Source organism: Trichomycterus rosablanca, chromosome 18 (genome assembly GCF_030014385.1).
Source record: "Trichomycterus rosablanca isolate fTriRos1 chromosome 18, fTriRos1.hap1, whole genome shotgun sequence".
Lineage (NCBI taxonomy): Eukaryota > Metazoa > Chordata > Actinopteri > Siluriformes > Trichomycteridae > Trichomycterus > Trichomycterus rosablanca.
In genome coordinates, this window is record NC_086005.1 from 135,844 (window position 1) to 153,903 (window position 18,060).

At 44.5% G+C, this 18,060-nt stretch overlaps 1 protein-coding gene across 1 annotated transcript; it reads left to right on the forward strand.

The window, feature by feature from the left end:
- The first annotated feature begins 2,932 nt into the window (after nt 1–2,932).
- Nucleotides 2,933–18,060, forward strand: rnf34b (ring finger protein 34b). The gene is made up of 5 exons (XM_063014156.1): nt 2,933–3,162; nt 3,257–3,658; nt 16,388–16,447; nt 16,613–16,814; nt 17,648–18,060. Exons 1-5 carry the CDS (start codon nt 2,935–2,937, stop codon nt 17,842–17,844), a joined length of 1,089 nt encoding a protein of 362 aa, XP_062870226.1. The 5' UTR covers nt 2,933–2,934; the 3' UTR covers nt 17,845–18,060.

An 18,060-nucleotide genomic window follows, 5' to 3' on the forward strand; every position in this document is an offset into this window, starting at 1 on the left:
GGAGGTGATCACTGGCTGAACCTTTGCCATTCTGGCTATTCTTTGATCCATTCAAACAGTAGTTCCACGCTTCCTTCTGCGTCTTTCAGGTTTTGGTCGTCACTTTAAGGCATTTGAGATCATTTTAGCTGAGCAGCCGATAATTTGCTGCAGTTCTCTGTATGTTTTTTCCCTCTAAAATCAACTTTTTAATAAAAGTACGCTGTTCATCAGAACAATGTCTGGAACAACCCATTTTACCCAGTATTTCAGAAGGAAATGCGCTATGACCAACCTGTGCAACATTTGCCCCCCTCCTACCTTAAATAAGGGCCAAAATTGACACCCGTTCTTCTGCAGAATGAATGACTTCACCAACTGAATTCCTCACTGCTATTATTTTGAACAACCCCCTTTCAATCAATGCTTCGATTACTCAGAATGAACGGCATGCATGTCCTAATTGTTGGGTTTGTTTTATTTTCAATACTCTACTACACTTTCAAGTACATTTTTTGCTATGTAGAAACAGCATTTCTACTAAAAACAGTGATTTATCAAGTTAATGGTGTTGGACTGCTATTATTTTGAACACCACTGTATATGGTAAGTGGAGCTGATAAAATGGACAGTGAGTGTAGAAACAAGGAGGTGGTTTTAATGTTATGGCTGATCGTTTTGTTTTTATTATATGTAAAAATGGGGCAGCACGGTGGTTCGGTGGTTAGTACTGTCACCTCACAGTAAGAAGGTCCTGGGTTCAATTCCCAGGTGGGGAGCTCCGGTTTCCTCCCACAGTACAGAGGCGTGTAAGTGAGGTGAACTGGAGACACTAAATAGTTCATGACTGTGTTTGATATTAAACCTGAACTGATGAATCTTGTGTAAGCAGTAACGACCCGTCCTGTCATGGATGGAACCAAAGTGTAAAACATCACGTTATAATAATTATAATAAATAAATAAGTAGAAATGAATTATGATTAATAGATAAATTAAAATGGTGTATTTACATTTGCAGTGTGGAAGGTACTAGATGGATGGATGGATGGATGGATGGATACTTTATTGATCCCGAAGTACTGTAATATTAATTGGAAGGTGAGGGTTGAGTCTGAAAAGCAACCAAGCTGTTGGGCCCCTGAGCAAGGCCCCGAAGCTTCCACTGTTTGTACTGTACCGTTTCAACACTCGGTTACTTTGGATAAATTTGCAATATGAATTAAAGTTTAACTTTAATAAACACAGGATTTAACTGGGTTTCTAATCTTACACTAATTATAATTACTTCAGTATTTAATTGTATATTTATTGTGAATATTCTCTATAATAGTTTAATGTATTTAATGTAAACACCTCAGAAAGCTAATGCTAATTTAAATGAAGACTGGCGCTCCGGCTGCGTCATCAGCGCTATATAAAGCTGAGAGTAAACCCCGCCCGCCGTGCTGTGATTGGCTGGTTTACAGCCCGGCTGCTGATGCTGGTCTGTGATTGGTGGATGAGCGCTGGCGCATGATGTAATGCAGTGTGGTGGAGAGGATGGAGGTCTGAGCTTCTGATGGTGGATCTGATGGTTCTGATGGTTCCTGCTGCCCTGATGTTCCTCATCCACACTTCACTGCTCACATCCTGCAGCCTGCAGCTGATATGAAGGTACCGAAACCTTTTATTATATTGTACAGCTCAGTTCTGCTTCTGCTCGCTTCAGGAAGTGTTCAGCTGTAAACATCAGCAACATCATCCAGATCATCAGGAGATTACAGCTGAGATCTGATCAGGGGTTCAGGGTTCTCCTGCAGGTTTAGAGCTCTGAGACTGGAGATGATCTGATCACGGGTTTGGTTTAACTGTGCATGAGTGGATAAGAGCTACAGGGACCAGGTCTCATTGTTACTGGTGTCCAAAGAATTCTGATCAGTAATGATTATAACCAATGATGGTGGTGGTGGTGGTGGGACTGGGCATTAGTGGGTGATGGAATATGAAGATACTTGTCTGTAGTGCTGTCTGGTTTACACTATATGGACAAAAGTATTGGACCACCCCTCTAATTCATGTGTTTCAGCCACAACAGTTACAGAGATAGACTTTATTTATCATATATACATATACACGTGTACAGTACAATGAAATTCTTTCTTCACATATCCCAGCTTGTTAGGATGCTGGGGTCAGAGCGCAGGATCGTACAGGGCCCCTGGAGCAGACAGGGTTGAGGGCCTTGCTCAAGGGCCCAACAGTGGCTGCATAGCAGAGCCTGGACTTCCGGTTGATAGCCCAAAGCTCTACCCACTAGGCTACCACTGTCCCTACAGACAGGTGTAATAAATCAATCATATGAAGGAAGTGATTCCAATGCTTCCAACTTTGCAGCAACAGTTTAGGGAAGGTCCTTTCCTGTTCCAGCATGAGAACATAAAAACATAAAGAAAAACTTCAGTGTCCTGCACAGAGCCCTGAGCTCAGCTCCACTCAACAGCTCTGGGATGAACCGGAACACCGACTGATCAATCAGCTCCCAGCCACATCTGGGTGCAGTAATGGAACCAGTTAGTTGTTTGGCAGTGTGGGACACTGGGAGCAGGGAATCACTGGTGTGTGCTGTGTAAACAATGTCAGATTGAAACAACGATTTCAATCAGTGGCTCAGTAACCACAACCCTGAACCCACTGATGACATCATTTCCTCTAAGCGGTGAAAGTTGTGGCGTAACGTTGCAGTAAATGAATAATTGCATTTATTAAGCAGCTTTTCAGCTCAGCACACACACATCTGTGTTTTACCCACAATGCAGTGCGGCAGGTCATCAGGAAGCTCAGGATTTATAAATATATACGGTTTGGTTTGGTTGTGTTGCGTTAGCTAGCTAACTGTTGCCATGGAAACCAGGATTACCATGCTATTACCATCAGTATTACTGTATAAGTATCGCTCTCTCTCTCTCAGGCCTCCATGTGGGCGTCGTGCTGTGGTTTGTTGAACGATCTGATTGGTTCGGGGGCGGTTCAGACTCATCAGGCTGGGTTTGGAGGAGGAGCCGGTCCCTTCCGATTCGCTCCTGGGGCCGGGTTCTCCCCCTATCCCTCGACAAGCTCCTCCCAGTCACCGTCAAGTCCCGCCCCCACCAATGGAACTGTGTGTAAAGCGTGTGGCCTCGCCTTTTCTGTCCTAAGAAGAAAGGTGGGCGTGTCCATATTTAAATATGATTATATTTAATAACTATAAGTATTTCTGTACTAATGTAAAGTGTGTGTGTGTGTGTGTGTGTGTTCAGTACGTGTGCTCGGACTGTGGGCGGAGCTTCTGTGCGCTCTGCTGTGTGCTGCAGGAGGACCTGCGCAGGTGTTGCGTGTGCCACCTGTTGTGGGCGACGGCGTTCCAGCGGGCGCGGCTCATGCGTCTGCGTGTGCGAGACCTGCGCCGCTACCTCATGCTGCGTGACATCAGCACCGACGCCTGCACCGAGAAAGAGGAACTGGTGGAACTGGTGCTGAGACACGGGGGGGCGGAGCTTCAGGAGGAAGAGGGGGAGGAGCCTGAGGAGACGGATGCCCTACCCCCTGCCCTGACCACGCCCGTTAATGCTGCACAGCCCGTCCCCCTGCAGCCTGCACTGCCCGACTCCGCCCCTCAGGAAGAAACACACAGTACTGACACCAACTCAGGAACCAGAGAGGTACACACACACACACACTCACACACACACACATACATACACACACACTCACACTCACACACAAACACACTCACACACACTCACACACACACACTCACACACACTCACACACACACACATACATACATACACACAAACACACTCACACACACACACATACATACACACACACTCACACACAAACACACTCACACACACACACATACATACATACACACAAACACACTCACACACACTCACACACACACACATACATACACACACACTCACACACAAACACACTCACACACACTCACACACACACACATACATACATACATACACACAAACACACTCACACACACTCACACACACACACATACATACACACACACTCACACTCACACACAAACACACTCACACACACTCACACACACACACATACATACATACACACAAACACACTCACACACACTCACACACACACACATACATACACACACACTCACACTCACACACAAACACACTCACACACACTCACACACACACACATACATACATACACACAAACACACTCACACACACTCACACACACACACATACATACACACACACTCACACACAAACACACTCACACACACTCACACACACACACATACATACATACACACAAACACTCACACACACTCACACACACACACACACATACATACACACACACTCACACACAAACACACTCACACACACTCACACACACACACATACATACACACACACTCACACACAAACACACTCACACACACTCACACACACACACATACATACATACACACAAACACACTCACACACACTCACACACACACACATACATACACACACACTCACACACAAACACACTCACACACACTCACACACACACACATACATACATACACACAAACACTCACACACACTCACACACACACACATACATACACACACACTCACACACAAACACACTCACACACACTCACACACACACACATACATACATACACACAAACACTCACACACACTCACACACAAACACACTCACACACACTCACACACACACACATACATACACACACACTCACACTCACACACAAACACACTCACACACACTCACACACACACACATACATACATACACACAAACACACTCACACACACTCACACACACACACATACATACACACACACTCACACACAAACACACTCACACACACTCACACACACACACATACATACATACACACAAACACTCACACACACTCACACACACACACATACATACACACACACTCACACACAAACACACTCACACACACTCACACACACACACATACAGTGTATCACAAAAGTGAGTACACCCCTCACATTTCTGCAGATATTTAAGTATATCTTTTCATGGGACAACACTGACAAAATGACACTTTGACACAATGAAAAGTAGTCTGTGTGCAGCTTATATAACAGTGTAAATTTATTCTTCCCTCAAAATAACTCAATATACAGCCATTAATGTCTAAACCACCGGCAACAAAAGTGAGTACACCCCTAAGAGACTACACCCCTAAATGTCCAAATTGAGCACTGCTTGTCATTTTCCCTCCAAAATGTCATGTGATTTGTTAGTGTTACTAGGTCTCAGGTGTGCATAGGGAGCAGGTGTGTTCAATTTAGTAGTACAGCTCTCACACTCTCTCATACTGGTCACTGAAAGTTCCAACATGGCACCTCATGGCAAAGAACTCTCTGAGGATCTTAAAAGACGAATTGTTACGCTACCTGAAGATGGCCAAGGCTACAAGAAGATTGCCAACACCCTGAAACTGAGCTGCAGCACAGTGGCCAAGATCATCCAGCGTTTTAAAAGAGCAGTGTCCACTCAGAACAGACCTCGCGTTGGTCGTCCAAAGAAGCTGAGTGCACGTGCTCAGCGTCACATCCAACTGCTGTCTTTGAAAGATAGGCGCAGGAGTGCTGTCAGCATTGCTGCAGAGATTGAAAAGGTGGGGGGTCAGCCTGTCAGTGCTCAGACCATACGCCGCACACTACATCAAATTGGTCTGCATGGCTGTCACCCCAGAAGGAAGCCTCTTCTGAGGTCTCTACACAAGAAAGCCAGCAAACAGTTTGCTGAAGACATGTCAACAAAGGACATGGATTACTGGAACCATGTCCTATGGTCTGATGAGACCAAGATTAATTTGTTTGGTTCAGATGGTCTCAAGCATGTGTGGCGGCAATCAGGTGAGGAGTACAAAGATAAGTGTGTCATGCCTACAGTCAAGCATGGTGGTGGGAATGCCATGGTCTGGGCCTGCATGAGTGCAGCAGGTGTTGGGGAGTTACATTTCATTGAGGGACACATGAACTCCAATATGTACTGTGAAATACTGAAGCAGAGCATGATCCCCTCCCTCCGGAAACTGGGTCGCAGGGCAGTGTTCCAGCATGATAATGACCCCAAACACACCTCTAAGACGACCACTGCTTTATTGAAGAGGCTGAGGGTAAAGGTGATGGACTGGCCAAGCATGTCTCCAGACCTAAACCCAATAGAACATCTTTGGGGCATCCTCAAGCGGAAGGTGGAGGAGCGCAAAGTCTCGAATATCCGCCAGCTCCGTGATGTCGTCATGGAGGAGTGGAAAAGCATCCAGTGGCAACCTGTGAAGCTCTGGTAAACTCCATGCCCAGGAGAGTTAAGGCAGTTCTGGGAAATAATGGTGGCCACACAAAATATTGACACTTCAGGAACTTTCACTAAGGGGTGTACTCACTTTTGTTGCCGGTGGTTTAGACATTAATGGCTGTATATTGAGTTATTTTGAGGGAAGAATAAATTTACACTGTTATATAAGCTGCACACAGACTACTTTTCATTGTGTCAAAGTGTCATTTTGTCAGTGTTGTCCCATGAAAAGATATACTTAAATATCTGCAGAAATGTGAGGGGTGTACTCACTTTTGTGATACACTGTACATACATACACACAAACACTCACACACACTCACACACACACACATACATACACACACACTCACACACAAACACACTCACACACACTCACACACACACACATACATACATACACACAAACACTCACACACACTCACACACACACACATACATACACACACACTCACACACAAACACACTCACACACACTCACACACACACACATACATACATACACACAAACACTCACACACACTCACACACACACACATACATACACACACACTCACACACAAACACACTCACACACACTCACACACACACACATACATACATACACACAAACACTCACACACACTCACACACACACACATACATACACACACACTCACACACAAACACACTCACACACACTCACACACACACACATACATACACACACACTCACACTCACACACAAACACACTCACACACACTCACACACACACACATACATACATACACACAAACACACTCACACACACTCACACACACACACATACATACACACACACTCACACACAAACACACTCACACACACTCACACACACACACATACATACATACACACAAACACTCACACACACTCACACACACACACATACATACATACACACACACTCACACACAAACACACTCACACACACTCACACACACACACATACATACACACACACTCACACTCACACACAAACACACTCACACACACTCACACACACACACATACATACATACACACAAACACACTCACACACACTCACACACACACACATACATACACACACACTCACACACAAACACACTCACACACACTCACACACACACACATACATACATACACACAAACACTCACACACACTCACACACACACACATACATACACACACACTCACACACAAACACACTCACACACACTCACACACACACACATACATACATACACACAAACACTCACACACACTCACACACACACACATACATACACACACACTCACACACAAACACACTCACACACACTCACACACACACACATACAGTGTATCACAAAAGTAAGTACACCCCTCACATTTCTGCAAATATTTCATTATATCTTTTCATGGGACAACACTATAGACATGAAACTTGGATATAACTTAGAGTAGTCAGTGTACAGCTTGTATAGCAGTGTAGATTTACTGTCTTCTGAAAATAACTCAACACACAGCCATTAATGTCTAAATAGCTGCAACATAAGTGAGTACACCCCACAGTGAACATGTCCAAATTGTGCCCAAAAGTATCAATATTTTGTGTGACCACCATTATTATCCAGCACTGCCTTAACCCTCCTGGGCATGGAATTCACCAGAGCTGCACAGGTTGCTACTGGAATCCTCTTCCACTCCTCCATGATGACATCACGGAGCTGGTGGATGTTAGACACCTTGAACTCCTCCACCTTCCACTTGAGGATGCGCCACAGGTGCTCAATTGGGTTTAGTCCATCACCTTTACCTTCAGCTTCCTCAGCAAGGCAGTTGTCATCTTGGAGGTTGTGTTTGGGGTCGTTATCCTGTTGGAAAACTGCCATGAGACCCAGTTTTCGAAGGGAGGGGATCATGCTCTGTTTCAGAATGTCACAGTACATGTTGGAATTCATGTTTCCCTCAATGAACTGCAGCTCCCCAGTGTCAGCAACACTCATGCAGCCCAAGACCATGATGCTACCACCACCATGCTTTACTGTAGGCAAGATACAGTTGTCTTGGTACTTCTCACCAGGGCGCCGCCACACATGCTGGACACCATCTGAGCCAAACAAGTTTATCTTGGTCTCGTCAGACCACAGGGCATTCCAGTAATCCATGTTCTTGGACTGCTTGTCTTCAGCAAACTGTTTGCGGGCTTTCTTGTGCGTCAGCTTCCTTCTGGGATGACGACCATGCAGACCGAGTTGATGCAGTGTGCGGCGTATGGTCTGAGCACTGACAGGCTGACCTCCCACGTCTTCAACCTCTGCAGCGATGCTGGCAGCACTCATGTGTCTATTTTTTAAAGCCAACCTCTGGATATGACGCCGAACACGTGGACTCAACTTCCTTGGTCGACCCTGGCGAAGCCTGTTCCGAGTGGAACCTGTCCTGGAAAACCGCGGTATGACCTTGGCCACCATGCTGTAGCTCAGTTTCAGGGTGTTAGCAATCTTCTTATAGCCCAGGCCATCTTTGTGGAGAGCAACAATTCTATTTCTCACATCCTCAAAGAGTTCTTTGCCACGAGGTGCCATGTTGAATATCCAGTGGCCAGTATGAGAGAATTGTACCCAAAACACCAAATTTAACAGCCCTGCTCCCCATTTACACCTGGGTCCTTGACACATGACACCAGGGAGGGACAACGACACATTTGGGCACAATTTGGACATGTTCACTGTGGGGTGTACTCACTTATGTTGCAGCTATTTAGACATTAATGGCTGTGTGTTGAGTTATTTTCAGAAGACAGTAAATCTACACTGCTATACAAGCTGTACACTGACTACTCTAAGTTATATCCAAGTTTCATGTCTATAGTGTTGTCCCATGAAAAGATATAATGAAATATTTGCAGAAATGTGAGGGGTGTACTCACTTTTGTGATACACTGTACATACATACACACAAACACACTCACACACACTCACACACACACACATACATACACACACACTCACACTCACACACAAACACACTCACACACACTCACACACACACACACATACATACACACACTCAAAACTCAAAAGAAGCTTTATTGGCATGACAAATAAGGACATTCGTATTGCCAAAGCAAGTTACAGGGAAATATAAACAATAAAAATAAGAAAGAACAAAAATATACAGAACAGCTACATGTGCAAAAAATATAGAATAGAATAAAATATTAATAAAAACAGTGCAAAATAATAACAATAAAAAGTATAATATTTACAATAATGAGGTAGTAAAACAATCAGTTTGTGCGTGTGTGTGTGTGTGTGTGTGTGTGTGTATGAGACATGGTCACCCACTGTCCCTCACCTGGTGGCAGGTGTAAGTATAGAGTGCTGCTAGTGTGCAGCTCTCTCTGTGCTCCCCCAGTAGGTGGGGCAGTGTGTCGGGGTCTGGGAGGGAGGTAAAGTTGGGGATGATGTTATTAAATTTAGGGAAGAATTGGGAGCGGACGTGGTGGTACTTGGTACACCGGGTGAGGAAGTGCAGCTCCGTCTCTACTGTACTGAGAGTGCAGTGCTGACACGACCTCTCCTCCCGGGGCAGCCAGGACCGGGTGTGTCGCCCCGTCTCCACGGCCAGGTCGTGTGCGCTCAGTCTGTACCTCGTCAGGGTGTTTCTTAATTTAGGGTCGGATACTGCGCTCAGATAATCTGCTGCACTGTAGTGTCTGTTTAGGGTCAAATAACACTGCATTTTACTTTGAGTTTTAGTTTCAGTTTCCCAATAATTCAGATATTTAGTTCTGAGTTTTTGTGTAATTTGGTTTATTCTAATTGGGTTTACAGATTTCTCTTGTTCCTGAGTCTTTATTGTGTTAGTGTGTGTTATTTGAGTGTCTGTGTGTGTTAGTGGTGTATCGGTGTGTGTTAGTGGTGTATCTGTGTGTGTTACTGGTGTATCTGTGTGTGTTAGAGTGTCTGTGTGTGTTATTAGTGTATCGGTGTGTGTTAGTGGTGTATCTGTGTGTGTTAGTGGTGTGTGGGTGCAGTGACTCAGGACCAGTTGGATGAGGGGACTGGTATGTTTGCTCAGCTCTTGGTGTTTCAGGGCTTTATAATGATAAGTTTGGGGGTCGCTCTCATTTAGATGGTTCCAGAAGTTAATTGCTCTTCTCTGTATGTTTATAATTAGTGGAAATCGGCCTAATTCTGCCCTGCACGCATTGTTCGTGGTGTGTCTGTGCACCTTTAGGATGCTTTTACAGAACTCTGTGTGCAGGGTCTCTAATGGATGTTTGTCCCAATTATGGAATTGATGGTGTGTAAGCGAACCCCAAACTTCACTGCCATATAGAGCAATCGGTTCAATTATTGATTCAAAAATTTTAAGCCAGATTCGAATCGGAATTTCCACGAATGTTTGACGTTTTATGGCGTCGACGCCCTGCGAGCTTTTTCTCTCAGTTCATTTACTGCCGGGTTAAAGTTTCCTGTGGAACTGATGTTCAGTCCGAGGTAAGTATAATCTTTAGTGTGCTCAATTTCATGGTGTCCTAATTTATATGTGTGTTTGGTTCCCTGAGATCTGGCTCTTTTCTGGAAGGTCATAATTTTGGTCTTTTTGAGGTTGACGGTCAGGGCCCAGGTCTGACAGTACTGCTGCAGCAGGTCCAGTTTGTGCTGGAGACCCTGGGCGCTGGGGGACAGCAGGACCAGATCATCTGCATACAGCAGGAGTTTAATCTCGGAGTCGTGTAGAGTGAGACCGGGCGTGGCTGAGTGCTCTAACATGGAGGCCAATTCATTAATATAGATGTTAAATAGAGTTGGACTTAAACAGCAGCCCTGTCTCACTCCACGCTCCTGAGAGATGAGATGTTTCTCTTACTGCCGATTCTTATTCCACACTGGTTTTCTGTGTACATGGATTTAATAAGATCATATGTTTTACCCCCTACACCACTCTCTAACATTTTATAAAACAATCCTTCATGCCAAATGGAATCAAAAGCTTTTTTAAAATCAATAAAACATGCAAATATTTTAGAGTTATTTTGAACTACATATTTTTGGATCAGGGTGTGTAGGGTGTAAATATGATCGGTAGTGCGGTAATTTGGTAGGAAACCAATCTGACTTTTACTCAGGACGTTGTGTTGGGTAAGGAAGTGTAATAATCGTGAGTTAATGATACTACAGAATAACTTCCCCAGGTTACTGCTCACACAGATGCCCCGGTAATTATTAGGGTGGAATTTATCTCCACTTTTGTAGATGGGTGTTATGAGACCTTGATTCCAGATTACAGGGAAGGAACCGACACTCAGAACCAGGTTAAAGACTTTTAACATCGCCAGGTGAAATTTGGAGCTGCTGTGTTTGATCATTTCATTCAGGATCCCGTCAGGTCCTGATGATTTCTTTGTTTTTAGTTTTTTAATGTTGTCTTTAAGTTCCTGCTCAGTAATGAGAGAGTCTAGAGGATTCTGGTGGTTTTTAACAGCCCGTTCCAGTTCCTCTAACTTACTAATAATTTGATTTTGTTCAGGATTTGAATCTAATTCTACATTTTTAAAGAGTGATTGGAAATGGGTTGTCCAGATATCCCCATCCTGAATGGCCAATTCTTCCTGTTCTCTATGTTTTAATTTGTTCCAATTGTCCCAGAATTGATGTGTGTTGATTGATTGTTCAATAATTGTTAGTTGTTTTTGGGTGTACTGAGCTTTTTTGGTTCTGAGTGTACGTTTATATTGTTTGAGGGTTTCACAGTAAAGAAGTCGTGTGTTACTGTTGTTTGGGTCTCTGTGTTTTTGGTTTGATATTTTACGGAGTTCTGTTCTTAACATTTGACAGTCTTTGTCGAACCAGCTGTCATCTTTTGTAGATTTAGGTTTTGATTTAGATTTAATTTTTAATTGAGCTTTATTTGCTGTATTTTTAAAGATCTGATTAATATTTTTAACTGCCTGATTTACTCCTTCTTTACTGTGAATGTACGCAGTGTCCAGAAAGTTATCTAAGCTAGTTTGGATTTCTGTGCTGCTAATTGCTTTCTGGAACTCCTCTGCGCTGTTCTCAGCCCATCTGTAGGATCTGGGGATGTTGTACAGCTTACTGGGCCGTGTGTGTGTGGTGGGGTTAGTTTCTGTCTTTTTGATGAACACAGTAATTTGGCTGTGATCAGACAGAGGGGTTAGAGGTTTAACAGTAAATGCACTGAGAGAGAAAGGGTCTAAATCTGTTATTGCACACACTCACACTCACACACAAACACACTCACACACACTCACACACACACACACACATACATACACACACACTCACACTCACACACAAACACACTCACACACACTCACACACACATACATACATACACACAAACACACTCACACACACACATACATACACACACACTCACACTCACACACAAACACACTCACACACACTCACACACACACACACACACTCACACACATACATACACACAAACACACTCACATACACTCACACACACACACACACACACACTCACAAACACACACACACTCACACACAAACACACACTCACACACACACACTCACACTCTCACACACATACATACACACAAACACACTCACACACACACACAAACACACTCACACACATACACACTCACACACACTCACACACACTCACACACACACACTCACACACATACATACACACAAACACACTCACACACACTCACACACACACACTCACAAACACACACACACTCACACACAAACACACACACACTCACACACATACACACAAACACACTCACACACACACACTCACACACACACACACTCACACACACACACACACACACACACACACACTCACACACACACACACACACACTCACACACACACACACACACACACACACACACACTCACACACACACACACACACACTCACACACACACACTCACACTCTCACACACATACACTCACAAACACACACAAACACACACACACTCACACACACACACTCACACTCTCACACACATACATACACACAAACACACTCACACACACACACACTCACACACACACACACACACACACACACACACTCACACACACACACACACACACACTCACACACACACACTCACACTCACACACACACACACACACACTCACACACACACACACACACACTCACACACACACAAACACACTCACACACACACACAAACACACTCACACACATACACACTCTCACACACACACACACACACTCACAAACACACACACTCACACACACACACACACACATACACTCACACACACACACAAACACACTCACACACAAACACACTCACACACACTCACACTCACACACACACACTCACACTCTCACACACATACATACACACACTCACACACACTCACACACACACACACACACACACTCACACACACATACACACAAACACACACATACTCACAAACACACACACACTCACAAACACACACACACACTCTCACACACATACATACAGTGTATCACAAAAGTAAGTACACCCCTCACATTTCTGCAAATATTTTATTATATCTTTTCATGGGACAACACTATAGACATGAAACTTGGATATAACTTAGAGTAGTCAGTGTACAGCTTGTATAGCAGTGTAGATTTACTGTCTTCTGAAAATAACTCAACACACAGCCATTAATGTCTAAATGGCTGGCAACATAAGTGAGTACACCCCACAGTGAACATGTCCAAATTGTGCCCAAAGTGTCAATATTTTGTGTGACCACCATTATTATCCAGCACTGCCTTAACCCTCCTGGGCATGGAATTCACCAGAGCTGCACAGGTTGCTACTGGAATCCTCTTCCACTCCTCTATGATGACATCACGGAGCTGGTGGATGTTAGACACCTTGAACTCCTCCACCTTCCACTTGAGGATGCGCCACAGGTGCTCAATTGGGTTTAGTCCATCACCTTTACCTTCAGCTTCCTCAGCAAGGCAGTTGTCATCTTGGAGGTTGTGTTTGGGGTCGTTATCCTGTTGGAAAACTGCCATGAGGCCCAGTTTTCAAAGGGAGGGGATCATGTTTCAGAATGTCACAGTACATGTTGGAATTCATGTTTCCCTCAATGAACTGCAGCTCCCCAGTGCCAGCAACACTCATGCAGCCCAAGACCATGATGCTACCACCACCATGCTCGACTGTAGGCAAGATACAGTTGTCTCGGTACTTCTCACCAGGGCGCCGCCACACATGCTGGACACCATCTGAGCCAAACGAGTTTATCTTGGTCTCGTCAGACCACAGGGCATTCCAGTAATCCATGTTCTTGGACTGCTTGTCTTCAGCAAACTGTTTGCGGGCTTTCTTGTGCGTCAGCTTCCTTCTGGGATGACGACCATGCAGACTGAGTCGATGCAGTGTGCGGCGTATGGTCTGAGCACTGACAGGCTGTCCTCCCACGTCTTCAACCTCTGCAGCAATGCTGGCAGCACTCATGTGTCTATTTTTTTAAGCCAACCTCTGGATATGACGCCGAACACGTGGACTCGACTTCTTTGGTCGACCCTGGCGAAGCCTGTTCCGAGTGGAACCTGTCCTGGAAAACCGCTGTATGACCTTGGCCACCATGCTGTAGCTCAGTTTCAGGGTGTTAGCAATCTTCTTATAGCCCAGGCCATCTTTGTGGAGAGCAACAATTCTATTTCTCACATCCTCAGAGAGTTCTTTGCCATGAGGTGCCATGTTAAATATCCAGTGGCCAGTATGAGAGAATTGTACCCAAAACACCAAATTTAACAGCCCTGCTCCCCATTTACACCTGGGACCTTGACACATGACACCAGGGAGGGACAACGACACATTTGGGCACAATTTGGACATGTTCACTGTGGGGTGTACTCACTTATGTTGCCAGCTATTTAGATATTAATGGCTGTGTGTTGAGTTATTTTCAGAAGACAGTAAATCTACACTGCTATACAAGCTGTACACTGACTACTCTAAGTTATATCCAAGTTTCATGTCTATAGTGTTGTCCCATGAAAAGATATAATGAAATATTTGCAGAAATGTGAGGGGTGTACTTACTTTTGTGATACACTGTACACACACACACTCTCACACACATACATACACACACACACTCACTCACACACACACACACTCACACACATACATATACACACACACTCTCACACACACACATACACACTCATACACACTCACATACACACTGATTCACATACCCACACAAAACACATTAATACACATTATAGTACACGTGTGTATATGTGTGTGTGTGTGAATGTGAGTGTAGGGTAAGAATCATTCTTACCCCACCAGGTGAGATCTTGCATGGAGCTCCAGAGTGAGGGTGATTGACTGTGATCTTGTATTTCTTCCATTTTCGAATGATGGCACCAACAGTGGTCTCTTTCTCACCAAGCTTCTTGCTGATGGTCTTGTAGCCCATTCCAGCCTTGTGCAGGTCTACAATCTTCTCCCTGACGTCCTTTGATAGCTCTTTGGTCTTGCCCATGGTGGTCCAGAGATTTGAATGGAAGAGACTGATTCTGTGACCGGAGTCTTTTATACAGGGACAGGACTAATTTGTGTGCCTCATGGACACATAACCGGTCTGTGGGGGTCAGAATTCTTGCTGGTTGGTAGGGGATCAAATACTTATTTCCCTTAATTAAATACAAATTAATTTATAACCTTTATTTAATGTTTTTTTTCTGGATTTTTTGTTGATATTCTGTCTCTCTCTGTTAAAATAAACCTTCCATAAAAATTATAGACTGTTCAAGTCTTTGTAAAATGGTAAACTTACAAAATCAGCAGGGGATCAAATACTTATTTCCCCCACTGTATACACACACACACTCTCACACACTCACATACACACACACTTTCATATATACACACACACTCACATTCACACACACACACATATATACACACGTGTACTATAATGTGTATTCATGTGTTTTGTGTGGGTGTTGATGTGTGTGTATTAATGTGTGTGTATCAGGACAATGGAGATGTTTCCTCAGTGTCTCTCCTCCCTCTGGAGTCCAGTGAATGTTTACAGGTCAGATAAATAATAATAATCAGATTGTTTATTACAGTATTGATGTCAGTATCGGTGATTTTGAAGTGATGATCAGTGGGTGTAATTACTGCTCTGTGTGTGTGTGTGTGTGTGTGTGTGTGTGTGTGTGTGTGTGTGTGTGATGATGATGATGATAATGAGCAGCGCCCCCCGGTGGTTCAGAGGCGAGCCCGGGCGTCCCTCTCTGATCTCTCGGGGGAGGAGGAGATCCCCTCACTGTCGGTCAGGCAGCTGAAGGAGATCCTGGCGAGGAACTTTGTGAGTTTTTCTGGTTGCTGTGAGAAGTGGGAGCTGGTGGAGCGAGTCCACCGACTGTACCAGGACCACCTGCACAACGACCACGCCCGTAAGTTCCACCTGACCTCACACACACACGTGTACCTGAGTGGGCGGGGCTTCAGCTCCATCAGCGTTTCTTTAGATTTTGTCCTGTTACACTCACATGCCGTTACAGAAAGTTCATTTATTACCAGAACAAAGTTATCCAGCCCCTATGATGATGGTACCAAGGGTGTGTGGAGGATCTGATCAGGTTCAGGTGGAGGTCTAATCCGTGTGGTGTGAACGTGGCGTCTCTGGATGATGTAGGTGGAAGGTTAGAGACATGAGGTTACATGAACTCTGGATAGATGTGAGTTTGTGATGGACCTTCATGCTCTTCCTGATCAGTGATGTTCCAGCTGCACAGATTCATGCTGGCTCAGAGCCACACCCTAATTTACTGAACCCATCCAATCAGCTAAGTGCTAATCTGCAGTGTGTGTGTGTGTTGTGTGTGTTGATGGGTTCACAATGACAGATATTAAACTGAAGCTCCTCCCTCCTGCAGTCCTGAACACACACCCAGACCTGTGGTACGAGAGTCAGAAGTATTTGGACGGCACTGTTTTAAAAATATTTATTGTCTGAAAGCTCAGAGCTTCAGTGGTGCGTGAGTAAATTATACTAGTCCACTACTGCTGGGATTTAGGGTTTAATCCCCAGCGGTGCTTTAGGCCGGTCAGGTACGTCAGAAATGGAACCGCCGAGGGCGACAGTGGCAGCAGAAATCCCCTAATATCACAGGGAACCCTGAGAGGAACCAGGATTAGCAGGAACTGTCTACATACTTTTGATCACATTTCCAGGCCTTGTTTATAAAACCACGAACGTTCTGTTCTTTAATGTGTGTGTGTGTAGGCGTGACTTCCCTGGGCGTGGCTCCTCTGGGCGTGGCTGATGAGAACATGTGCCGTATCTGTATGGACGCTGTGATCGACTGTGTCCTGCTGGAATGTGGTCACATGATCACCTGCACCAACTGCGGCAAGAAAATGAACGAGTGTCCGATCTGCCGTCAGTACGTGGTGCGGTCAGTCCACGTCTTCAGATCCTGAACACACACACACATACACACACACTAATACACACAAAACACATACACACAACCATGCACATACACTAATAAACACATAGTAATATGTCCTAAAACACACACATACACACACACACACTAATACACTCACACACTAATACACACACACTCATACCCACAAAACACATACACACACACACGCATGCACATACACTAATAAACACATAGTAATATGTAC